Consider the following 26462-nt stretch of genomic DNA (forward strand, 5'->3'; position numbering starts at 1 on the left):
GGTTGGAGGCATGGAATTGTCCAAAATGTTTTGCTATCCTGAAGCATTCAAAGTTCCTTTCACTGGAACTTAGGGGCCAACTCCTGAAAAACAACCCCACACTATAATTCCTCCTCCACCAAATTTCACACTTGGCACAATGCAGTCCTCTTGGCAACCTCCAAACCCAGACTCATCTAGCAGATTGCCAGATGCAAAAGCGTGATTCATCTCTCCAGAGAAGGCGTCTCCACTACTCTATAGTCCATTGGCAGGTGCTTCACACCACTGCATCCAGCGCTTTGCATTGCTCTTGGTGATGCATTGTAATGCTTGGATGCAGCTGCTTGGCCATGGAAACCCATTCCATGGAGCTCTCTGTGTACTGTACTTGGGCTTATCTGAAGGCCACATGAAGTTTGGAGATCTGTAGCAACTGACTGTCGGTGACCTCTTTGCACCATGTGCCTCAACACCCGCTGACCCATCTCCATCTGTTTACATGGCTGACCACTTTGTGGTTGAGTTGCTGTTGTTCCCAAACTCTTTTTCTTACAATAAAGCTGAGAGTTTACTGTGGAATATTTAGGAGCGAGGAAATTTCCCAACTGGACTTGTTGCACAGGTGGCATCAGTTCCACGCTGGAATTCACTGAGCTTCTGAGAGCGGCACATTCTTTCACAAATGTTTGTCAAAACAGTCTGCAGGCCGAGGTGCTCGATTTTATACACCTGTGGCCAGGCCAAGTGATTAGCACACCTGAGTCGGATCAGTTGAGCAAGTACTTTTGGAAATATAGTGTAGATCCATAATGCAATGAAAACATGAACACAGCATTCACACAAACATGAGCCTGAGTCAGGTTTAATATTTTATTTATGCACATTCCTTTCTTTCAAATCATTTCAGTGTTTGTACTGATAGAGTAGCACTTTCAAAGTATGATAGATATACACGCTAGTAGCATCGAGAAATGGCAACATGCTGCTGCTGATGTGCTCTGAACACCTCCAAGGTTCTCAGTGATGGCTGGGCAATTACAAATGATGGCATCGTAAAATTAGATTCTCTCACAATGTAAACCTGTCGTCGCAGGCGGAAATTAGGGAGGTTGAATTTAACGGTCCAGAACTTTGAGACACATCACTCCACTTTTAGCATTTCCACAAAGTGAGATGGTTTTCAGGACAAGAAGAGACTGAACATGTTTCCACCTATTTCTTTGACTTCTTCAGCTACATATCAAAACATTTTACATGAATCCCATCAGAGCCAAGGTCACTTGAGACACAGCACGGTACTGTAAACAGTCAAATCCATCTTCTTCACAGAGCAAATGGCAACACTTCACACTGGTGTCACATCTCAGTCTAGTTTGTGGAGCTGTGCTGCCAATACAACTATGTTACTGATTTGGATTAAATACAATACAGCTGTATAAGTTATGATGTTGCAGAAGTTTAAACCTCCAATCTATGATAGACGGATCAGGGGCCTCAATCATGTGCTTCAACGTCATACATATATGATTGGAATTTTCTCAAGATTTCTCATGACAATCACCCAACATTCCATTAAATATTTGCAGAGAAGGGAAATCAACCCCAGAGAACATTTGAAGAACAATTTCACAGAGAGAAAATGTAAAAGTCTTGATCTAAAAAAGTTTGTGAGATAAATATATTGTACTGCATTCACTTTAAAAAAAAAAAACTTTTTTTAGACATTTACAATAGTAATCTTTTGCATTAAAACACTTTTTAACAAAAAAAAATAATCACATTTTATAACAATTTTTTGTGAATTTGGAAGAAATTGTTGGGTTAGAGAAAGAAATACGGTACATTTTCTCCCTCAGAGATTTGTGACACAAGTTGACCATACTCAGCAGTATTCTCTTAGAAAAAAAAAACATTATTTACAGCTTATGATAAAAAGTGTTTACGTTTATGTCAGCTGAAGCTTTGTATGAAAGCAGAATACCTGTGGTGCCGCTTAAGTAGTTTTGTTATTGCAAAGTGAATTGGATTAGGAGTCCTATCTCTGAGAGCACTGCTCTGAAGAAAGGTAGTTTTGCAGTACAAGACAGTCAACATTCTTCACTGAAAAGCAAGACACTTTTAATTCAGTCACCTGGTTCTCACTATTTCTTAACACCTTTGTCGTCAACCGTTGCTACGTTTTAAATCATCCATTTTGTGCAAAGGTCTGGGAAAGGTGAAGAGTGAGGCATCTCATTACGAACAGCACGGACATGACAAACGGAGAGGTGACCCTGCACCTCTTCACACCGCTCCTATAGTGGAGCAACTACACATACATGTTCAAAAACGGCGTGTTACCAAAATCATGTCCTGATGTGTGAACTCATCAGTTGGTGTCAAGTTTGGAGATAAACTACATTAACAGTGTTGTCATAAAGTCACAAAGTTCTTGTTTCATCAATACAAGCAAATCCAGCATCTGTATTATTGCCTTCTATCAATGTGCCTGCGACTCGCTGTTGACACGATCCTGGAAGATGTACAGGTTGTTGGTCGCCGCTATGGCGATGATGTTCTCAGACGGGTGCCAAGCCATGTGCAAGATTTTTTTAGAGAAGTCCAAGCTGTCCACACCGACATCTCCACGGCGACGTTTGCCGCCAGTGTACACGCGGCGGGTCCGCAGAACCGCTCGAGGTTTGCTGCTCTCTCTCCACGCCTCCAAGGTCACGCCCCGGCCCGTGTCCCGGTCGAACATCCTGAAGAAGCTGTTGTATGCCCCCGTCATGATCACGCTGAGGAGAAGAGAAGTAGATTCCAACCTTCGCAATGAGGAGCTGTTCATTTTTTATAAGGTTCAACTGAAAAGAAGCCCACACATGCAATAGCTTCTAGCATTGTCACTGTTATTTATTAAGTCATCATTCAATACAATGTAAATGTAATGTAAATGTAAAATTTGAGATAAACACAAGCAGCCAGTCAAAGACTTACCTGTCTGAACTGTTCCAGACGCATTCAAACTTGTCGAAGATGCAGTCATTTTCGTAGAGAGAGCAGAGCTTGCTCCGCAGATATTCATGGACCTGCGGAGAGTCAACAGTCAAAATTGTGCCTACAGTACAAATCATAATGGGAGGATTTAGGGCCAGTGAAGAAAAAAATGTCAGAATTCTTACTTTAAAGTGAGAATTCTGACCTAAATCTCTGAATTCTCACTTGAATTCTAATTTTAATATCTGAATTTTGACTTAAAAGTGTGAATTCTGACCTTAACCTCTGAATTCTTAAGTGAGACTTTGAAGTGAGACATTTTTCAGACATTGTTCACTGGCCCTAATCCTCTTCCGTAGTAAAGGGTGAACACTTTTTTGACCACTTTTTGCCACAGGTCATTTTCAGTAGTGTAGAAAATACCGACTGTCCTGAACAGGCCATACACATGCAACCAAGCCCCAGATCAGCGCTTTATCCAAAAGAAATTAAGAGAAGAATTGAGGAAGCCAATCGGAATTTGCGAATCCCAGGATGGTAGGTGAAGGTTGCGGCATCCTCGCCCTCCTAGAATAGCTAAGCTCTGATTGGCTTTTTTTTGGCCACAAAAACGTCATCTCACGTTGAGAGCTGGCTAATGGTCTGAGCCTCATCTCACTGAACAACTGAGGTAAGTAGCTGAGCAGAGGTAAATGTTTTAAGGTAACTTGTCTGTTCTTCAGCAAAATAACTCAATTTAAAATTGTTTTAAGTTAGAGTTTTGGAAGGAGATGTATGTATGTAATAAACTGGACTGGGCTCGGAACACTGAGGCACTTTACAAAAAAGGACTGAATCGTCTCTACTTCTTGAGCAGGCTCAGGTCCTTCAACATCTGCGGGACAATGCTGAGGACTTTTTATGAGTCGGTGGTGTCCAGTGCAATTCTGTTCACTGTGGTTTGCTGGGGCAGCAGATTAACGGTGGCGGACACTAACAGACTAAACAGACTCATCTGCAAAGCTGGTGATGTGGTGGGCGCGATCCTCGACTCCTTGGAGACGGTTATGGAGAGAAGGATGCTCCTGAAACTAAGGAGCATCCTGGACAACATCACCAACCACCTCCATCCGCTCCTGGTCCAATACAGTAGCACATGGTCCAACAGACTCAGACTACCCATCTCAAAGACCGAGCGCCACAGGGGGTCCTGTGGCAATGAAACTGTATAATTCATCCCTGGAAAAATTACGATTCTTTGGCACCTTTTTCTGTTCACCCTGTCCTTGAATCTGCATTTTCTTGCACATTGTTTCTAAGCTCTTTGGTATTACTTTTTGCACTTTATAATTTTTTTTTCCTTTTATTGTGATATGTTGTGTACAGAGCATGTTACAAACATAATTTCCCTTGGGATTAATGAAGTTTTCTGATTCTGATTCTGATTTGAGCCAGTAAGAAGCAAGGAGGGACGTACTTTCCTCTATCGTCCTATGATTCGCAAATTCGCCACCTGAAGCTATGACCTACGCAAGTACTGAATGGGAGAAGAATATTTGAATATTTACAGAAGTAAACAAATTTCACTTAAAATAAATTGAAATAAGAATGTTTCACAGATTCTTTTATAGTAGCCTAATCTAATGTGAAACCCATTTGTTTTTGTTCCCTCCACCACTCAAAACAGATGCCGGTTTGTGAACGCTGCGTTACCTGATATGTCTCCACAGGGCCTTTGTCCATGTGCAGGTCCCACACCTTGGCGGTGAGGTAGTCCCTGGTCAGCAGGTATCGCCCACTGTGGCTGAACTTGACATCTGACACAGAGGAAATGATTTCTGAGAAGAAAGACCGGCTCCCTGGATCCTCAGGTTCCTCAAATGCTACATATATAAAACAAAAAAAAAACATATATTTTAGTGACTTGTGATGTCTGCCTTGTTCTGTGGAAAACCTTTCCTACATTTGGTGTGTTTGTCACAGAGTGCAGAGGCTCTCATGTCGCAGAGACGCAGCGTTCCTTTACTGCTGCTGTATACAAACAGGTGACAGTGGTGGGGATGAAACTCTGCGGCAGTGATGACCTCTGTGAGATCCTCCATGTTGGCTGGCTTGATGTCCACAATATCTGAGTAACACTTCAGTCAAGGAGCACACAGGCTCAGGTACATTCATTATGTCATTATGTAGTGTCCTACAATGAGATACGCAACCACAGAGTCAGGTAAATATAAGAAAGTGAAACTGACATTTATCAATGTGTGAATATTGACACAAACTGTCGCACGATTTACTGAGCGTGCATCATCATTTTACTCTACTGACAAGAGGAAAAGTAAATTTAACATATTGGCATAAATAATTCTTCTTTCACACTCGGCTCCTCGCCCTGTTCTATTTGTGTTGTCCCAGTGTGCTGCAGACTGAATTGTACGGCCGAATCAATTATTCAAACTCCTCTCCGTAGATGCTACTTTGATTTTCTAGGTCAGCTTCCATTTGAATGGGGAAATCAGCAAGGCTCCCAGATCCAGCCCGCCACGCCGTGCCGTTTTGTTGTGAGACAATCTGAAGAAATACGGGGTGACCAACCGCAAAGAAGCCTTGGTGGCGTAGCGAGTAAAAGGAGAGGGCCCAAAAAGATCACAAGCTTCAATCCACACCTCCAGAATGTCATCACGCTGTCCTTGAGCAAGCCTCGTAAACTGTAATTGTTTCAGGCTCTCGATCACGAGTCCCTTACAAGGTAAAGCAATGAAGTGTAACCTTTCTTTTTATGACACAGGTCATGTGACTTGGGTTTTGATGCATATTGGAATTTGTTTTTCGCCATCATGTTTTGTGTTCATATTCGACCCCAAAAAAAAACAGTTTTGAGTCAGATTTTTTTTTTTTTTACTCTGTCCACATCCTTATTCCATAGCAGAGGTTGGTAGTATTGTATCATTATGGAATACTATATCCTCTGCACTGAATTAAAGCCTGTTTTGCTCATAGCAAACCAAAAACAAGAGCGCCCCTGTAATGCCAGACACTCACTTCATAACGTTGAACACCAATAATACTTATTCAGCACATCACTTGTACACTAATGTCTGGTCCTTGGGTATATTAAACAAGCAAAATAGCCACACTGTCATGCTGTGATTGGCTGCCAGTCAAACTAGTAGAGAGGAGCTTAAATAAAGATGCCCAGGGGGCGGCTCTCCTCCGATTCTTTGGAGGATTTAAGAAGCTAATCTCAGTATAAAAAAGGAGCCTCCAGCATCCATCCATTGAGGTGCAGCTGAATCTGTGATCCTGTGTTTTCAGTGATGTTCATGAAACTGGTGGTTAATAGTTTGAAAAGAGCTGTAAGTTCTGGTAAAGTGATGTTCCAAATTTCTAATCATCGACTGAGACATTCAAACACAGCAAAAAGCCTTTAAGGTAAACCAGATGTTGCTTACTCTAACATGCAGATTGAGAACAATCTAAAGCAGGCCACAGGACAATACACTGCAAATCTTGAATGCAAGGATACTGAAACTGCGGTCCGTGATGCCCAGGTGCCACATGTTGATCCTGAGGTCATCTGCAGACAGGTACGTCTCCCCATCACTGTTGACCGAGATGGAGTTCACATGGTAGGTGTGTCCATTGGAGAATACTCTCCTGGGCCTGACCTCTACCATCAGGTCTGTGGGCTTCAGTACCGGCACCTTTCCAAAACACAGGGAGAAATGGAAGTTCAGAAAGTCATCGACTCATAACCAGCTAGTGCAATGTAGTCCAGTTAGATGGACTGGAGCATGTGCGGGCACCTGCAGGGAGGTGATGGTGGAAATGTCCTTGAGTCGTCCCTCCTCATCTTTCAGGTTGTATCCCTCTGGTCTCTTGTCTCTCTCACTTACTTTCCACAGCTTAATGGTCTTATCTGAAACAGGTGAGAAAGTTGGAGAGTTTGTTTGGTAATAACTATGTTGTTATGATGTGTGACTGCTCACAACTATTATCCCAAGGGGTAGCATGACTTGCTTGTGTGGGAGGCAGCTCACCATTGGTGGAGAGGAGGAAGTGAGCGGCATTCTGTTTAGGCAGCCATTTGATCTTGTTGATTTTCTCCTCGATCTCCAGACTTTTTAGGTAGTCAAAGTCGGGCTCGTGGCTCTGGAAGGTACTATAGACATTGTACTCTCCCGAGTCACCCGCCTCCCCAACATGCTCGGACTCCCCTTTTGACTGAATGGGAATAGATCGGAAACAATATCACGCTGTTATTTTTTTTTTAAATTGTAATTACATACAGGTATTAGTGTATCGTGATTATAACCTTAAAGGGTTGGTAACTGTAAGTAACTGACCTCTGTTTCTCTCTGGAAGATGACCACTCGGCCACCTTTATCCCCTGTGGCCAGCAGGTCCCCCGTCTGGTTAAATTCAACTGTAGAGATGACATCAGCTACGGAGACATAGATTTCAAGCAATATTGAATTGAGGTCTTTCCATGCTGGAGTGGCTCTATCATCTAAATGTTTGGAGATAATCGAAGCTACTTGTTAACAAATTATCGATGGCCTCATTTATCTTATGTCAAGTAGGAATGAGTGTTCAGTCATGCCAGGATGAAATCTGACACCACGGAGACAGAGATGACACACCGTCTGTTCTACCTTCTGTGACGTAGTCTCGCAGGAAGGTATGGTTGATTTTGGGGCTCTCAGCGTCCTCGCCCATCTGAAGCTGAGGAAGGGTGACACGCCAGCGCGCCCGTCCTGAGGGGAAGGGTCCAATCCGTGCTCTCTCTCCCCACCCAGCCTCCGCCCATGCTGCTGGGGCCTAGCGCAGCTGCCTACAGCAAGGCATCTTGGGAGTCCAACAGTCCGGAGGGAAGGAAGTGTAGATGAGGATGGCAAAGAAGCAGTATGTTGGGGAGTCAGAGGAGGAAACGAATGAAGAATGTGCTCAGGTTGACATTGAGGAGCAGTGGCAAGCTGTTGATGGTGATTCAGGAGAGGAAACAGCATGATTGCTATTGGTCAGTAAAGACAGAATGTCAACAGTCTACAGAGGTATGACCTTTGAAAAACACCCACAAGTGAACACATTAATATTATCAGCTCATTAATGCACCAGTGCACATGCTCTCGGTCCAAGAAGCACTGAACAGATGTCCATAAAGAAGCACAAATTAATGCAGTTGACAATGACACAAAAATGGTCTCCATATGGGAAGTGCACATGTGACTTGGATGCTGCTTGATCGGGCAGCTGCAGCGACCTCAGGGTGTGGTAGCATCACTGCCTACTTTCCAGATCACACGCACACTTCACATGCAGATAGTCCTTGACGGAGAGCAAAAGGAGAACGTGATGTCTTGCCTGAGCAGCGGGAGGGAGGGAGCTAGGCCTCAGCAAACCTACCAAATCGCCTGCCTCTGCTGTTCCTGCTGGCACGTCCTCTGCGGTACGACTGAGCAGGCCCGCTTGCCAACTGGAGGGAGCGGAATGGTGGAAGGGCAAGGGTAATGGTGAGAGGAGGAGAGGCAGAGGAGGAGGAAAAGAGAGAGGCAGAGGGAGAACGAGGAGGATGGAGGTCCGCTGCCTGCTGATGCTGAGGAGATGATGCTGTGCAGCATCCAGCGTGTCATGACAGCCTCCTCCAGCAGCAGCCAATCAAAGCACAGCTGTCATCAGCGAACCCGCCCACTGCAGGTGACGGAGTAGAGGTGGCCAGTAGATGGCGCTGTTGTCTCACTGTGGCCCTACCGAGGGACCACATTCAACTACTGATGCTACATTTATTTTGTAATCAGGAAACGCAAACTATATGGTATTGACGATATGAATAGTAATAATTCAGTTTCAGATTATTTAAGTTTATTTTGTCCTCCGGGAGTTCTCGGCTCGACTTTTTGTGTTTCCGTTTATGTTTATACAATGGCAGAATGAATGTATTTAACGGGAAACATTCCAGCGAATAAAATGTAATTCTCAATATTTTCCTATATTTTATATAGAAATGAAGAAAACAGAAAAAAACATTGCACCGCTTATCCCGAGGTGACTTTATCCGTGCTAGCGGAGAGCGGCCTCGCGGGGGCAGTGTCTGCGTTTTACAAGGTGTTTCCACTAATGTGAAGAAGAAGAGTCGGCCAAGGAGAAGCGAGGAAGAAAATGACAGGGCGCGGAAAAAGAAAACCTAAATCCGTCCAGGTAGTAATTCTTTCCATGCACGCACCACAAATGCTCACTTCACCGTCAAAAAGTCATCATGCACCACCCTTCATGCCGAAGAAATTCTGCCTTACATTGTAGTTTAATGGCGACAGTCTTGTGCGTGCTCCCCAACAGTGATGGACAACATGGCAGCAGCTGCAGCAAGATCGTGTGGTCATAATGTTAGAGGAAAATGGGTCTACCTATTTTTTTTATCCATTATTATGTGAAAGAAGTCAGTTATCAAATTTCAGCAGTTGATCCGAACTTGAATGGGTTATTTCCGAAGTCCCTCTGTGAATAATATAGAGCAAAATCAGCATGACGTTAAAACAAAACGAACGAAACTATACATAAAAAAAGAATGGTGTGTATGTGGTGAAACTCATCTAAAAAATCAAGGAATCTCAAGCTTTAGAATAGTGTGAATTTGTTGTAGACCGAAGTCCAAAGGTCCCCGGTTTTGTAGTTGTTAACGGGCGTGTTCGTGGATGTGCATGTTGATCTAAAAACAATTATCTGAATTAACAAATCCGACTTATCTATTGTTAGAACAACTTGCGGTTTTGTTGTTCTTCCTACCTGTATTTATTATTATTATTACTACAACCCTGGTCCTAATTGAAAACTCAAAGTTCTCTGTGATTGTTGCTTACAGCTGCAAGTTTGTTTTGGTTTGGACTTAGTAAGCAGACATTTTGCACAGGTTTCTTTGTACTAATACTTAATGTCTCTTACAAACAGGATTCAAATGTTGGAAGCAAGAAGCGGTGTACCGACTCCTTGGCTACGGCACTGTCGGCAGTGTCTGCAAAGCAGCGGGATGAAGTAGAGCGACTCTATAAGCTCCAAATGCCTGAGGATTTCTATCATTTTTGGGAGTTTTGCAAGGAACTGTCGTCTGAAGACCCTAGGGGTGAGTTTTGGTTGTTAAAATTACTATGGTGAATGTCAGATGGCTGTGTAGAAAACTTAAATAGCATCAATTGTTGTGGTTGTAGTTTAATTTGGATATGGGCAAAGTATTACCTGGGGGCAAGGTGAAACTCTACAACTGAGCTTGGAGCAGTATTTCTGACAGCAACTGTCAGGTGTTATTGTATTTTCATTTCTGCTTTTTTTGTTTAATTATATTATTGTTATAATTGTTCTAACAACTCTAACAACTACTGGATGCACAATGTCAATCTGTTCCGTTTTTAAGCAACTATTGAATACTATTATATGCCAAGCTGTTTACAGCCGTAACTGTCGTACGTGATGCCGGCTAACTGCCATAATTATACGCGTCGCCGGCCTCTACGTGCTGCGGTACCAGACATTGAATTAAAAAATAAATAAATAAGCATCAGCTGGCCGTGGTCGTAAGTACGGGTGGACATAAGTCGAGCAGGTCATAAGTTGGTTGCTACTTGTATGTTTTTCAGCTTTTCCTTTTGTGCAGAGGCTACTTTTTATTTTTTCCATCTGTAGTTTGGCTCAACTGCCCCTCACAACAGTCACAGTGCAAATGGTTCCTTGCCCATACCTAGTTTAATTCCTGTGAATGCATTTAAAGCTCTCACACACTACAAATAGTATTTTTTTATGACACGAGTGTTTTTCAAAGCACTATCATCATCCAATGGAGGGAAAAAAAACATGCTTCTTATGAACCATCTGGACTAACTTCCTTTTCCCATAAGCACATATTGATCATTCTGCTTTCACAATATGTTAATGAACTCAGTAGCATCTTGGTTAGTGGTTCATGCATCATAACATGCCATTTAACTTTCCATTTACCCTCAAATCACTGAACGCACACAACGGGCTGACAGTATGTTAGAGCCCCTAGTAAAGTGTCACAAATCGATGCATTAATGTTGAGGTTTCAAGGTAATCCATAAGTGTACATAGCCCCTGCTAATGGTTTTTATGTGAACAATTTTTTTACATTTCTTTTAGGTGCACTCAAAGAAACCCTTGGTTTGCGGCTGGTTGGTCCATTTGACATTCTGGCAGGAGCTCAGGAAGACCCCAAAAATCCTCGACCCAACTTTCATCTCCACTGGAGATATTTCTATGACCCGCCAGAGTTTCAGACAATAATCACTGGCTCTGAGGACAGCCAGCACCATATTGGATACTATAGGTATAAAGTCAACACAGATTGTGTATCTGTATATGTGTTCTTTACGTTTCATTTTCCTCTGCACAGGGATACTCCTGACTCTCTTCCCTCATTCACTGGTGAGAATGAAGCAAAGAAAGGCTGCACAATCACTCAGATGGGAGACAATGTCTTTGCTGCTGTTCAGTAAGTGGAGATAGTTGTCTTTTTACTCTGGCTGGGACTCCATGAAAAACATTAATCTCATTTATCAGACATTTTTTAAGTAATGAATTGCAATTAATCACATTTCAACACTTGTACCAGAATTATTACATTTAAGTTGAGTCTGTGCACAAAAGTTTCGACATCAGACTTAAGGTCCTTCTGTGATGATGATCAAAGCCTTTACTGCATAAAGTTTCTGAGAGTTTTTTTCAACTTTGATGTCATTTTTTCCAACAGTTTCAGCTTGAAAATGCTTAGGTTTGAAAGGATTAATTGATGATTGATAGTGCTGGGGCATCATCACTGCTGTCTGCACTGTGTATTTTTTTCCTGTGGCATCTTCTGTGCTTACCGCTATTTACGGGTTTTTTACATTCCCAATGCGTTTTTTTGGCTGTGTTCATAGTACAGATCATTTTTTTGCACATGTGTGTCATGTATTCTTCATTTATTTATGTATTTATTTTTCAAATCAAACACAGGCGTCTTTCGTATTTGGATTTGAATCAGATATGTATCTGATGCGATTGCAGTATGGATGCTCAGGTCACAACTCTACCGCCCTACACATCATCAAGCGTTCACGAACATAGAAGGAAGTTGTTCTTGTCATAAGGAAATGTTGAATTAAGTTTCATGTCAGTGAATCCGTTCAGCTCAGAATCCCACCACTCTTGGAATGCAATTTTGCACCCACACTTCTCTGTATGCACGTTGCTGCCATTGCCCCACAAAACGTTGTGAAAAATGCTGCTCGAATTGAAGTCGCAGGTGTCCGCCATCTGCTTGTGTAAAGTATTAACTACTCCAGGCTTCATATTTGGAGCATGTCTTCTTAAAATGTTGCAATGCTGTTTGTCGCCGTTTTGCAGCTTTGGTGCTTAAAAGGTTACATTTCCGCAAAGCTCATTCTCCTTAATCGTAGATGTTGTGGTTATGGCATCACCTTGTATAATGTATTTCTGCTGGAGTTGGTGTACCGAAAAATGTTCCATGTAAAAGAAGGTTTATTTGAGATTAAACTGGGATATTTGTTTTAATGAATTATTTTGTGTCTGTAATGAACTCATCTCTTGAAGTCCCAGCCCTTGCTAATCTTTTCATGCCGTCTATCAAATTGTTGCTTACCTGAAAACCTTGTGTACAAAAACTTGTGTTCTGTAACGGTGGCAGCATAAAAAACATATATAAGTCTCGAAGGAGAATTTGGTTGACTGTGGGAATTTTCCCAGTATAACACCCTTAGTGTACCGTAAGTTTCAGACTATAGAGCTATATTCTATGCACCGGAATATTTGCCACACCCACTAAATTTAAGAAGGAAAATAGATCTTTTTCATACATAAGATGCAGCAGCCTATAAGATGCAGATGCAGTGGTACAGTCACTGCCGTAGATAGGGGCTGCACCAGGCTTAAAAATGCTTTTCAAAACTAGAGACTGACTCATGAAACGAACTGAACTTGAATCAAGAACTCCTTACATCTTTTATCCACATTGAAGCGCTCAAAATGCAGTTTTCACCCACGTGCCTGAAGTTCTGACACCACAGCCACTCAGCAGCTGCTTCTCGAATCCAGACCTCCAGCAGATTGACTCTGTTGCCAGAGCTGCAGACACACGAGCGAAAACAGTGCATTTTGAGCGCTTTAAGGGTAAATAAATAGCCTCTGATTTCATTGGTTTCATCGCCTCCAATGTCAAATCCATATTTTAGTTTCGCCATTCTATAAGCTGCAGGGTTCAGACTGTGAGAAAAAAGTAGCGGCTGATATTCTGGAAATTACAGTAAATAATACAGTGTTATCTCTTACTCCTTGGCCTAGCAATGAACATTTCATGTGAGATATAATCTGTTAGTTCCTGAATATTCAACCATGTGCATCTGACCTGCCACATTCTCTGTTTTTGTAGTTTGTTTCTGCTGAGAAAGAGGAAAGAGAAGACGAGCCGAAAAGCAGGCGGCGAGGACATTGAGCAGCTGGGAGAAAAACTGAAAGCAAAGGCGGATGAATTGGATTTATCTCTCGAACAGAAAACCAAAGCAATGAAAATGAGGGATAAGAAGGTATCCAGCTGAGGCGTGATATTTCTTTACGTTGTGATGTTGTGAATTGTTTCAGCTGAGCCCATTATTATAAGTCACTTCTACTGCTTTCATTGCCGTGTTATTGGCTTGCCTCTACAATAATGCATTAGTTTAAAATGCCATTTCATCATTGCAGGTGGTTACAAAGACATTCCATGGTGCTGGCATTGTTGTTCCTGTTGACAAGAATGATGTTGGATATAGAGAACTTCCAGAAACTGATGGTGAGTGTTTCCTTCTTTTAGTGGTCATTTTGTCTGTGTGTTTTACTTTTCTCCTTCGCCTGCGTCTAGCTGATCTGAAGAAGATCTGCAGAGCCATTGCTGAAGCAAAGAGCGATGAAGAGCGTGTTAAAGCCTTTGGACCTCTACAGCAGATCATCACATTTGTTCAGTTTGCCAATGACGAATGCGACTACGGAATGGGTTACGAGTTGGGAATGGATCTTTTCTGCTTCGGATCTCATGTGAGTGCAGCGTATGTTATGGCCCAACCTGGCTAACCTTATGGCTTGACTGGCTAACCTTCCTGTGATGTTCTCCCTGCAGTACTTCCACAAGACTGTGAAGCAGCTCCTTCCAATGGCTTACAACTTACTGAAGCGCAATTTGTTTGGGGAAATTCTGGAAGACCACCTGGCCAGCCGTAGCCACGAAAACCTGGACCAGCTAGAAGGCCATTAATTTTTCGGATTGTCAAAGTTGCACACGCTGCTGTGCAACTTTAATTATTAAAACTCAAGCGGTGTCCTGTTTTGTGTTGTTTGTCAAAGTTTCTTTGTGAACTAATGCTGTTCTTATTGTGTGGGAAACAGTTCAATTGTTTCATGATTGTACAAGGTCAATGTAGATGTCAAATAAAATATTTTTTATATTTTTAACACTGTCTCTGTTTACCTAATACTTCTGCTTCTGGTGCGTACGTGCATCACTTGGCTTACAGTTGCGTTTTTTTGCTCCTGTACAAATCGAATTAGCACTGATCACTGCTACCCAGATGTACACCACAGAAGAAATGCTCTTTGGCTGTAATGCATTTTCACCCATGCTTTATCCCAGCCAAATCCATCCTTTTTATGCGACTCCGATAGGTAGCACCAAACTATGAGGACTGTCAATGGTCATAATGTTTTGGAATCGTCTTAAGTATGTCTGTATTTACGTTTTTGCTAGCAGTTTGAAACCTGATAACTGATGAGGTACTAAATGCAACAATACTGTATAACAGACTCTTAATCGAGTCAAATTTACATTTGTTTTATCAAAAATATTTCCAGTATAGAAAATAATTATGTATCTGTCTTTTGCAGCTTTGACTTGGTTGAAAATTGTGTTGACAACGTCACCTTTTTTTCTGAAAGAAAGCATGCAGCCACTTGACCTTCTACCTATATAATTCTTGCCTGTTTTTAGATCCCCTCAGCTCAGCATTATTGATCTGGGCCTTGTCACCCTACATCACATTTATAGCTCAAGAAGAAACCCAGGACGATGCGATTGGTTGGATTTTTTTTTTTATGCTCATGACTGGAGACATAAATAGACATATACACTGGTTGCAACAAAGTGTGGGGAATTGAGTACAAGTTTGTTTTTGCTATATAAATCAACCTGGGTTAGGAGATGTTTCAATAGTGACCTGAAAATCTCTTCATGGACCACTTGGCTCAGTCTAGTGGGAACCTGCTGCTGATTCCAGTGGTTCGCGCTCAGTGAAGAAACAATGATGAGGATCAGCTCCTCTCAATCTACACCTTTTGTGTCTGGTCTGTCCCAGAGCTTACTTTGTGGTCTGCAGGTTTCTTGAGGTATTGCTACAGGGAAGGAAAGAAAGGAGTTTCATTCTGTCGACTGGAGCAGTTTCTGTAGGTATTTTGATCGAAGGGAACAGCCAGAAATCAAAAGCTTCAGGTGGTTTCTTGGAAGCTTGCTGCTACCCCTGCGATCTGACGGAATGAAAGAAAATGAATGTATTGATATTGGGGGGGAAAAAAAGATGCATGTTAGATATGCTATATATGTCCCACAGTACAAGCTCAAGTGCCCATTGTTTGTGTTGTTTATAGTCGCAAAATATTTGGACATTTGCAATTTATATTTGAATATTTTATACTAGTGGATGACATAATTTTGGCAAATTATTAAAATTATGGCATAAGCAAAAGAAGATCGGATCCCGTTAACGAAATTAACGGCTGCTTTATGTATGAGCCAATGCCTTTCAGTGACGACAGACAAGTGTTTCACAACTCAACCGTGTTTATTATGTAATGTTTGATGAAACGGGAGCATTGTCAACTTTTCTCCTCGTCAGTGGTGCAGCATCTGTGAGGGGAGGGAGGACTCGCTACCCCAGGTGCGTTCATTGCCTTTCGGAAATGCTAGCTTCGGCAGTATGATCGTTTCACGTGTCGTGCTCCCTTGTTTAAAATAAACTATATCTATAATAATGCAATATTAAAAAATAAATAACGAGCGTAAAAGGCAATGGAGATGATTGAAGAAATATGAGAGAGACGTATTGGTATTTTAGGTAAATGTTTCGCATTAGTCGCTTATGTTGCATATTACGCATCATTCTGGTTATATTGTGTTTCTGATGTTAATTTAAATACAATAATGAAAAAGATTGATGTATTTTATGTTTGGACTATGGTATGGCGAGAAGACGAGTTTTCCTAATGCTCCTGAAGGCAGCATCGATTCTGCGGAGTTTCGGGAAAGCGCATCAGCGGCGCGCTCACGTTGACACAAACACACATACACACACACGACCGGGCTGTGTCGAAACACCGGGAGCATCCTGTCAACAGACCGAGCGCTCCTTATCGCCATTGCCGAGACCTGACAATTTTGCTCCGAGTGGTTCTGGCCGTGCAGCATGACCGGGGGCTCATTGGGGCCGTGTGGATTCTGAGAACCGCGGATAGCCTCCCCTTGGTCCGGGTAAAGTATCCTGACTGACCGCTGCCTCAGCGGCAGGAACCAGCCCAAATCGGGATGTCCAGCAGCCCTGAAGGAAGTCTCTCCAGGGGCGGCGGCCCCGACTTAAAGATGGCTTCACCGAGCAACACCTCCCCGGAGGGTGGACAAGCGCCGCCGCTGCATCAGAACCGTATCAAGCAGGTGGGTGTCTGAGCTCAGCTTCGCCTCCGCAGTGGCCGGCCCAGCACCACCGCTCGGCCCGCTGCTGCTGATGCTGCGCACCGGGGGAGGGCGGTCAAAGGCGTTGCCTCTATTCATCACATCTGCACGGCCGTGTAGTTCGCGGCGACCCACGTCTAACGAGCGGCTTCGCTGCTGCGGTAATGCCGTTGGTTTTGACAAGAGATTTAGACAGATAATATCCAGACAGCGTGATAATTCCCTAACAGGCCATATGTTGTCATGGCGGTCAAAATAAACACCAGCAGGCCCCGCCTTGCTAGTTACATGCTGCAGCCATAATAACTTACTAGGCACCGCTGAACTGTATACTTCCGTTCACTTTTGATAGAAGATAACAAACCGCCAACGTGCTACTCATAACAGTTTTGCAGACTGTTTTTTTCAGACAACCTCTTGGACACTTTTTACATAAGTTTTGGAATACTGAGAGCACAATTACTAATACAGTGATATGTATCTCTTTGCTGTGTGTCTTCACATCTGTCTCATCTTTTGGATGAGCACTAAATAAAGAGCAAATCATAAGCCCCCACATGATTCATGATTGACCTTGTATGATTTATTGTGATATTGGAAAGTATGGCAGAAGACGGGATGCACATGTTTCTTGCTCTTGTGCACTTTCCATCTGACATCTCAGTAATGGACTTGAGTGACATGCATACACACACGGAAGCACTTCTTGTTTGGGTGGGGCAACTAAGAAGCAAAAAACAAACCCTTAAAAAGTTGGATGCAGTGTGCTGACTATATTGTTACACATTTTGTGTACAATATATATATACTTCATGTGGATTAATACATTCCTCTGTAGAGTGTGATTTAACTTACTGTGTATTGTCATTATATATATGTATGAATGTAAATGTATGAATATGTATGTTAAATATAATACAACACACATGATATTCATATTGTTGTCATGTACTCACCTCGAACTCGTTCATATTCGAAATGATCCTTTTCATTACAGTTTTACATGAAAGTATGACATTCGGAGTCTAAAAAAGCTTTAAGGTGTTGTTTTGTCCAACCCCTGTATATAAAATATTATTACATTTTGTACTGCTGAAGTTCAGATTATACTTCATGTGGATTAATACATTCCTCTGTAGAGTGTGATTTAACTATATATATATACTATATATATATATATATATATATATATATATACGTAAATGTTGGTATATGTATGTAAAATATTACATAATATACATATTATTCATATATATAATATAAAAATAAGATTCTGATTATTATTTATTGTTGTCATGTACTCACCTCGAACTCGTTCATATTCGAAATGATCCTTTTCATTACAGTTTTACCTGAAAGTATGACATTCGGAGTCGACTTCTTGATAATTGAACAACAATTGCCTGCCTCTAGCAACGTGACTCATGGTTTTTCAGAATTAGCTCGCCTATGCTTGGCGCCAAAGTGCTGCAGGCAACTTTAGACTTGCATGCTCTGGCACTTCAGACACATCGTTTTAATACATGAAATCCCTGTGGTTCATTTTTAACATGCAGTTGTCCAGACTCTGAATCACTTGTGTTGCATATGGAGAGGGCAATTCTGGTGGCATTTATCCAGCTACAGTGGCCTCCACTGGGGGCCTAAGATGAGAAATATGAGGCTTTATTCAGAGTTCATGGTCAGGCAGACTTACTGAATTAATAAGTGCTGATGTAATAGTTTCTTGATCTGAAGTGCAAAACCAAAAACAATGCTTGATTAAAGTCATTTCAACACTTAGCTCATCAGTTTACATACGGCTTCCATCTTGTCAACACAAGCGGAACGTATGCTATGCCAGAAGGTAAAAACAGATGAATAAAGAACAAAATCCTCAAAGCTGTGCCAGGTCTAAAAATATGACTCGTCTCTAATGTTACTGCAGAAAAGGAGCTTCATGTAGGCCGTTTGGCTTGTCTGCTCGCTGAAGCCATAAAACACGCTTTATATGCTGCACTGCACTGGGCAGCAGTGCACTGTGCATGCGTTTGACCGAGTGCTATACAGTTCACTTCCCATGCATGAGATGCTGTCTTACTCATCTTCGCTTTTCGCTCCATCTTAGGAAGGAACGCTCTTACTATGAAGAGGCAATGCCTTTCTGCTTGCATGTCATTTCGTTTTCTTCATAGTTGAAGTAGAGGAGAGCTTGCGTTAAGTGTATATGTCGTGGGTATTTAAGTGACCTTGGTGGCCAAAATAGTAATATCTCTTCCCAAAAGTGACCAAAGATGACGATGATCTACTGAAGAAGTATTGGGTTTTCCTTCTGTGTGTACAAACAAATTCAACTGAATTCCGTTTCCATATGCTACCATAAAACACATTACGATTCTGACAAGGTTCTTGTAAGTTCTTCTAAAACGCTCCCGCCACCTTGTGATGTCACTGGAGGTAAGAAATACTGGCACGCTGGATGTTCTACTGGCACCAGTCGTGCAGCAGTTCAGCATCTCTCCTCTGATACTGAAGCTGAAGAGCTTTTTTTATATTCTAATGGTTGCCAACAGGATCTACTTCCAGTGATATCACGGAGACTTGTTTCCTGTTCCCGCTTTGATTCCCTAGGTTTACTGTTATTCAGCACTGCAATTCAGCGGAACCACATTTGTTGATGACATATGATCATTTCATACTGCATATTTATGCATTTTTCCTCTTCCCGATACTTTCTAACACATCTCACGAGCCACAGCTGAAGTGTCTTTACATGAAGCATCTGAAACCTCTCAGGCTACTCGTGCCTCCATGGGCTTTGGTTATGATTGGATCATTTCCTGTCTGCTGTTGTGGTGGTTTGTGCCGACAGCGCATCGTGAGTTGGCGAAAAATCAACAGATAATTCCGTCTCTCCATCCCTTAATGACATTTTCTGTCTGGGCTTCATCTGTCTACTGTTTCAAGACTTTTGTTAATAAAGCTGCCGCCGATAAACTTAAGAGAACAGTAGACTACGTAAAACGAGTGATAGAAAAGCTATCATGTTTTGGTGAACCATGCAGTAAATAAGGACCAGTAAAAATGTGACAACATACTGATCATATTGGCCTCTTGAAAATTTGGTTCTGGGGAAAAACCCTTTATCTTCTGTTCCATGCATCTTACTACTCTCTAGTTCTTGTCACTTGCTGAACGGTGCAGGTGGGATTGCACACCACCTATTCTCAGTCATCCATTTCATTCCACCACCATAGTGTAATGTGTCATACTGTAGGTCAGATTTCACTGCAGCCTCTGACATGTTCTTATCCAATTTCTGACTGCCTCTGTCTCCACTATGTCTGTGTTGCTCTGCATATCTGTCTATTGCTTCTCTCCAATTGGATATGGTTTGTTCCTACAGGAAGTTGGCCTTAATGGGTCGAAAGCCTTCATTAAATTACCTTCAGAGCCACACCCACATATCTGGAGCTTCTTTCAGCTTTTTTTCAAAATTGCTTTTCAACTGCCTACCTGTATAATATCATCTTTGAATTTGTAGATTTTATTTTAATGGCCAGTAAAAGATCAATTTGTTCGATAACAGCCTAAAAACATTTTTGTTCTTGTCCAACCTCTTCTTCTCAAATGTGTAACAAAAACCTTGTTGATATTCTGGATGATAATCGTAGTTCATATACAACGCTCATAGACGGATAAAGGCTTCAACTTGAATTATGTCTGCCTCTTGATTTTTGGTGATCTCATATCGCCTGACTCTGAGTCACTCACATTTCCCAAAACTCTGCCATGAGTTGATCCAACCCTCTTTGGGTTCATGATGTCACCAAAGGGGTGACGAGCGGCGTCCTAAAACAATTGGCTACCAAATGGATTTCATTATTATTTCATGGTGCTCATGTTACAGCTTTTAAGCTCTAGCTAAATCCATGTTTAAAGCTATAGGCTAGCATCTTTGACAGCCCTATGGCTTTTCTCAGAATTCTCTCTGCTCTACGAAAATGCATGCTACCATTACATTTCCAAATGTAGCTTGAGTCTGTGTATCTCAGATCACGGTCTTCGCGGAAGCTGCGCTGTTATCAAAGTGGTAGTAGTGGCCTAGTTGAATCTGATACCTTCTCATATCCATTCTTGACCTGGTATTTAAAGAATCTGATACAAGAGGACTTGATGAGTCATTGGTTGTCATCAAGGGTGATATATATCCCTGGATTTATGAATCTAAAATGAAAAGAGTGGGCTCTCTGATTCTTTCAAACATTGTCTTTTAGCTTATAATAGCTTAAAATGCAAAGTAGCTTCGGGTGTAAGTATTTTGGCCTGTCACTAATAATGACGTTATTAGACTATACAATTGGTCATACATTGGTAACATGACTACTAACCAACAGAGCAACAGAAATGACTGTAGCTGTGGCTATAGTGACATTTAAACTTTTATTTTAGCATTCATTTCTTTTTGAAGATCAAACATGTACATATATGCTGTGAGACATTACACATTATGAGTTTGCTTACAGCTTAAAGTTGTTAATCGTCACCAGCTTCAGACACACATGTCATTCCATTCCTTCTGAAGTGGAATGGTAATAGATGATCCTTGTATCCCAAAGTTTTTCCTTGCTCATTTTGCTGAATGATGATTTCCTCTCCATCCACTGTGAGCAAAGTCACAGGAAGACCACCAGCTGAGTGCAAACGTCTCCAGTGGGTTTTTTTTTTCTTTTAAGTGTGTGCTTGTACTGCCAACGCCGACCTTTTGTTGAAGAGGTGAAATTCTGCCCATTTTCACTGTTAACAAAAAAATATAAACATCTCATAGTTTGACGCCATCATCCGTGATTGTCCCACCCTGTTCCGATCAGCCAAGGCAATCGGGTACTTAGACTGTGCTGATAGGACCTAAGAAATAAATGATCCGCTCATCAGTCACCATTGTTTTTCTGGGTGTCTAATGTTGTGGATGAATTGTTTCATGGTCTTATGAAGAAGAGCATTTGTGAAATCATTTTCTCAACCACTTTCGTGGGCAACCATATCGTGCCATTCCTGAGTCTTTGTGCTTTGGACATGTGGACAGTTCAGGAGTTGCAGCACATCACCTTGAATTTGTAGCCTGACATTGCTTTGGCCATCGGAGTTACCCACTCAGTTTTACTTTCAGACCACACAACTCTTAAGGAGTGCTGAGCTCACTAACCAGTAGCTCGTCATTCTTCCCCACGGCTGTGTCCAATGAGCTTGTTGTTTCCTGACAAACAAAATAGCATCCAGCTCCTTTTGTCCTTGTCACGTCCGACAGTTGATATGCCTTGCCTCTCATTTAGTCTCCTTGGCAATGCATTTTCTGAATAGTTGGTTGTTGCAGAAAATCGTTTGCAGTTCTATGTGTCAATTTTTCCTTCTCTATGGAAAAGCTGACTGTCACCACTTTTCATAATCGTCTTCACTTACTTTATCTGTGATAGTAAAACGAATGCAGGGTATTCTGGTCTCCCAGTTTTGCATTTAAATGTGTACTGATGTGGGCACTAAAACCCAAATCATCCAACCTGCACTGCTACAGTCGGCTCACTCAAGCTTCAATTGAATTTCCTATGATGGATCTTCCGAACAAGAAGTGCCCCTCACATATATATTGAGACAAATGTTGGGGGGCGCTAGGTCTCCTGAGAGGCCAGGTGTTTTTGGACCGGATTTCAGCTTTTAAACATTAATAATTTACCATGGCTGTACTTCCCGTTAGGGAGAGAGAGACATTGACAAAGGAGGGCGTGGCTGCTGATCAATAGACATCTCAGAATCTCACTCAGGCACCGTCATGTAGACGTGCACCAGCCTTTTTCTGTCTGGACGATTAGGGGTTGGCCTGTTCTTTCCACTTACTCATTAGACGTAGGCTGTTTAATGAGGCTACACACTGCTAATATACAGCCACCCACGCATGTATAATGACAATCAACGTCTTCATTTTAATCATTGTGGTTAATTGTTGATTCTGAAAATATGCTGTATAATGCATTTCGACATTAGATACTGGGTGTGTCCATGTGCCCCGTCTTCTATGAAATCCCAATGCCACAGAAACCTTCCGACTTTATAGTTCTGTCTCTGTTAGTATTACAATGTACCTGGCAAAATATGTGATTATCATTATCTCTTGTGTTTCTGACAGTGTTTTACAGCCTCCATTATAGGGCTGCAGCAGTGGATTTTAGGTCATGTGCTTCGTAATTCATCATGGCTTCAACTTGGAGGAAAATCAGTTTCTGGCTCAGTTCACGTGCTGAATGAAAGTCATTCTGGAACTAGAGTCACCCTTGTTTTAGAGGGATTTCACATTAGATCATTGTTTAAAAGGCTTGACTATTGTCATTCAGAGCATGTACATTACAGATGGCATCTTTCTGATGAAATGTCAAAAGATAATGCGTTTATACTCCATTATTCTAAATCTGATCATTTTCATTTTATTTATTTATTTTTTCAAAATTGCTTTTCAACTGCCTACCTGTATATTAATTTGTAGATTTTATTTTAATGGCCAGTGAAAGATAAATTTGTTCGATAACAGCCTAAAAACATCTTTGTTCTTGTCCAACCTCTTCTTCTCAAACAAAAAGAGGTTAACAAAACCATGTTGATATTCTGGATGATAATCATAGTTCATATACAATGCTCATAGACAGATAAGACTTCAACATGAATTATGTCTGCCTCTTGATTTTTGATGATCTCAAGGATACCACTGCTGCTATTCTAAATAACTAATGTGAAATATTTTCATTTACATTTATTTATTTATTATTTTATATTTATTTTATATTTTTAAAATATTTTATCTGCAATTATTTATTTATTTTCCACCCAACCTAATACCATTCCCTGGACCGAGGAGGTCATGTGATTGTCTGCCTCAGACCTGTCTGACAGAAAAATAACTTGCAAGGTTATGAATGGATTCCATAGAAACAAATGATCACATTTTGGTGGGGGTGCCTTTGTTCTGAGGCCCAGGAGAATTTGAAGGTTTCATTGCAAACTGCATTTGTGGTCTTTGTTCTTGTGAGGCGGAGGTCCATTCATATTTCTAGTTTAATTAAACTAGTAATTTATATTTTATATGCATTTCACTGCCTTGCATCCCTCACACCATACTGCAATTCCCTGGGGTCGACCTGCTCTCATCTAAACAATGGCACTGGAAAGCTGATGTCGTTCTCTCCCGCGGGACTTGAGCATTGCTTCAAGGTTGGGAAAGAGGGTATCATGAATTATTTTCAAAGCCATTTGTGCTGAGCTGATTTGAACCAGATTCTCTTGTATTATAGTGTATACTGCTTTGTCTGTATCCCCTTCTCCCATAGATTTATCTTATTGATGTCAGTAGTTTGCTGTACATATATAGAGAACAAATGAATGTATTTTCAAAATCTACACCCATGGTTAGCAAACACAATGCATTGCCTGCCTTCCCCTGATTTCCTCTCATTCATGTCACTTGTCTGTATATCAGGGTTTGTGTCAGTTGCTTTGCGGCGTCTCCCCTTTTTCTGTCTACTGCGGGACGAGTCATCATGTCATAACTCACAGGGTGTGGTCTGCTCTTGTGCGCTTGTCTCAGCGACATAAAAGTTGATCTGGTTCTGTGTGGGAGCGGATGGACAGAGGCTTGTTTTATGGTTTTGACCTTTTATAAATGTATGAGGCAACAGAAATGACCTGGCAATGAATCTGTAACTGTCTCTGTTTTCCAGTTTGTTCCGTACGACTACAGTCTAAAGAGACCAGATTGTTTTCGTCTCATTTGTTCGCCTCTATCACTTTCACTGATGGATAAGCAGTTAAATGTAAAGGCGAAACTGTAAATGTCAAAATACTTCAAACACAAGTAACAACATGAACATTTCACCACACACTGCTGCATCAGGGCCATTATGTTGTGCAGATCACATGAACAAAACATGCGCTTGTCTCACCAGGCAACAGTCGCTTACTCTTCTGAACAGCATAATAAAATCGGCATAAAAGGCTATCTTTGTCCTCCAACGCTGAAAAGGGTTGGTTGTAGTCCTCTACTCAATGTTTTATTCACTTGTTAAAGTTCATCTGGTTCACCATTCTGTGGAGCCACACAGAAGATGTTCCATTTTGAACATGACATCATTGAGTGACTGGCCCTTTCATTTTAGCCAGCAGATTTGTGGTGTTGCAATGTAGTTTCTTCCTTCCTGCACTGTTTTGGAATTTCAGACCAACTTCATGTTGACATGAAGTGAAACAATTCATGTGGGGGATGAAAAATTTTTACCAAAGCTAAATGGGTTATAAGAAACGGCCCCACGGAGGGGAGGCAGCAGCAGCTGGTCATTGTTTGAGTCACGGTCATTGACCCATTAAAAGTAAGGCATAAATGTAATTGAATGTGACGTGAAATGTCAACTGGACTCTCTGTGATACACCTGTCACTTCAGATTTGTACTCTGATGCAGTACAAACTGCAATGAGGGAGACTATTACGACCAGCTGTGTACATCTGTTTATGACCATTTCTGGATAGGTGTGATCTGCAGGTGAAATTACAGCTGTGTGGACTTAGGGCAGATCACATGGGTGACAACTCAATCCCACCGATCCCACAATTATTAAATTATTAAAAATTAATGTGCTAGTGGTGGAAATCTTTTACTATCTCACGATTCAATTCAAAATCGAAAAATCGGCTTTTCCATTCAAAACTATTTCAATGATTTCTGATCATGATTTAAATGAATCTGCTTTGCCAGACAAAATGACAAATGGACACATTCCAGTGCCTTTTGCACATTTATCAAGTTTAGAACATTTATCCTTGCTTAGAAATGCAACGATAAAAGCAAATAAAAATTTAAAAAACACCTTCGCAATTAAAAAACAAAAAAGAAAATAAAAAACGTGTTGCCTATTAAATTCCAAGGGACATGCCTATGCTTGTGACCTTTCTTTAAGTCTCTTGGTGCAGCTGTGTGACTGAAAAACTCCACGAGATGGCTGACACGGTTTCCGGTAAAATCCGGAATGACGCCAAACTTTGTTTTAGTTCCATGCTTGCGTTTCTCCAGAACGGGCTGTGCGGTGACATCAGGATGTTGCACGCAGTTACAAAATGGCAGACAGACAGCGTATTTTTATATTTAAATAAAATCAATTTTGGCATTTCAAATCAATTCTGAATCCCAGTTTTTAGTTGTCTGTTCTCCCAGGAAGCACTGCTTGAAAGATTCTGATTTACCACCTAAACAGGAAAGTGGAAAATACGTGTTCCATGTTGTTGTCAAAGCGTAGGCGGTGTATTGATAACAGCGATGGGGGACTCAAGTCAAGGGATTTGAAGCAGTGGTAAATGCCTCCACTTGACTTTGACTTGCTATTTATGACTTGAGACTTGACTTGGACTGGCAGGCAGTGACGTGACATATTATTCCTTTCTTCATTATTGAGAGAATTATTAAAAACATTGCATTGCTATTTTTTAAAACTTGCAGATGTGAGCCAACCAAACCTGACTGATCATATGACATGCACGTCAATTTCTAACCCACGCACTGTTCTCACTTCTACACACCCAGTTACACACTCGCAATTCCCAAGATATACAGTATATATAATATTTGATTTATGTTTTTCTCTATCTGACCTCCCTGAGGGATGTTGTTGTTTATTCTCACATGCAGTGTTTTTTACACTTGTGCATTGAAATAATTTTTCAAATCAAAACTCGCACTTTAAGATAGTTGTTGTCCATCTTATT

The 26462-nt window shown here is 41.4% G+C and overlaps 3 protein-coding genes across 6 annotated transcripts in view; 2 read left to right on the forward strand and 1 right to left on the reverse strand.

Moving 5' to 3' along the window:
* Window positions 1–844: 844 nt before the first annotated feature.
* On the reverse strand, window positions 845–8566 carry LOC128754799 (serine/threonine-protein phosphatase 2A 55 kDa regulatory subunit B gamma isoform-like). Of its 3 annotated transcripts, none has more exons than XM_053857694.1 (10): window positions 8341–8566; window positions 7578–7782; window positions 7281–7378; window positions 6975–7158; window positions 6741–6853; window positions 6461–6638; window positions 4901–5065; window positions 4651–4820; window positions 2959–3050; window positions 845–2759 (listed from the first exon to the last, which is right to left on the reverse strand). In XM_053857694.1, the coding sequence occupies exons 2-10, from the start codon at window positions 7651–7653 to the stop codon at window positions 2462–2464; spliced, it is 1374 nt and encodes a 457-aa protein (XP_053713669.1). In that variant the 5' UTR covers window positions 7654–7782; window positions 8341–8566; the 3' UTR covers window positions 845–2461. The 3 variants fall into 3 exon arrangements, with proteins under 3 accessions (XP_053713669.1, XP_053713668.1, XP_053713671.1); XM_053857693.1 differs by having other exon boundaries at window positions 7578–7910; XM_053857696.1 differs by having other exon boundaries at window positions 7590–7910; window positions 8341–8564.
* Window positions 8567–9061: 495 nt separating this feature from the next.
* Window positions 9062–14388, forward strand: LOC128754367 (histone PARylation factor 1-like). Its single transcript, XM_053856939.1, has 8 exons — window positions 9062–9132; window positions 9880–10051; window positions 11083–11269; window positions 11336–11434; window positions 13370–13523; window positions 13681–13768; window positions 13838–14010; window positions 14093–14388. Exons 1-8 carry the CDS (start codon window positions 9094–9096, stop codon window positions 14225–14227), a joined length of 1047 nt encoding a protein of 348 aa, XP_053712914.1. The 5' UTR covers window positions 9062–9093; the 3' UTR covers window positions 14228–14388.
* A 1874-nt stretch (window positions 14389–16262) lies between these two features.
* LOC128754437 (ankyrin-2-like) overlaps window positions 16263–26462 on the forward strand; it is a 73348-nt gene continuing 63148 nt past the window's right edge. For both annotated transcript variants that reach the window (XM_053857058.1, XM_053857054.1), the window contains exon 1: window positions 16263–16669. In XM_053857058.1, coding sequence (XP_053713033.1) covers window positions 16544–16669 — 126 coding nt within the window. In that variant the 5' untranslated portion in view covers window positions 16263–16543. The remainder of the gene's footprint in view (window positions 16670–26462) is intronic.

Source organism: Synchiropus splendidus, chromosome 2 (genome assembly GCF_027744825.2).
Source record: "Synchiropus splendidus isolate RoL2022-P1 chromosome 2, RoL_Sspl_1.0, whole genome shotgun sequence".
NCBI classification, from domain to species: domain Eukaryota; kingdom Metazoa; phylum Chordata; class Actinopteri; order Syngnathiformes; family Callionymidae; genus Synchiropus; species Synchiropus splendidus.

Excerpts from the sequence above, each read along its gene's own strand:
- LOC128754367 (XM_053856939.1), top strand. The coding sequence starts at position 9,094 with ATGACAGGGCGCGGAAAAAGAAAACCTAAATCCGTCCAG. Across the intron at positions 10,052-11,082 it reads GTCGTCTGAAGACCCTAGGG|GTGCACTCAAAGAAACCCTT; the intron begins GTGAGTTTTGGT and ends CATTTCTTTTAG. Across the intron at positions 13,524-13,680 it reads TGAAAATGAGGGATAAGAAG|GTGGTTACAAAGACATTCCA; the intron begins GTATCCAGCTGA and ends TCATCATTGCAG.
- LOC128754799 (XM_053857694.1), bottom strand. The coding sequence starts at position 7,653 with ATGGGCGAGGACGCTGAGAGCCCCAAAATCAACCATACCTTCCTGCGA. Across the intron at positions 6,854-6,974 it reads CTTCCTCCTCTCCACCAATG|ATAAGACCATTAAGCTGTGG; the intron begins GTGAGCTGCCTC and ends CACCTGTTTCAG. Across the intron at positions 3,051-4,650 it reads GCCCTGTGGAGACATATCAG|GTCCATGAATATCTGCGGAG; the intron begins GTAACGCAGCGT and ends GACTCTCCGCAG.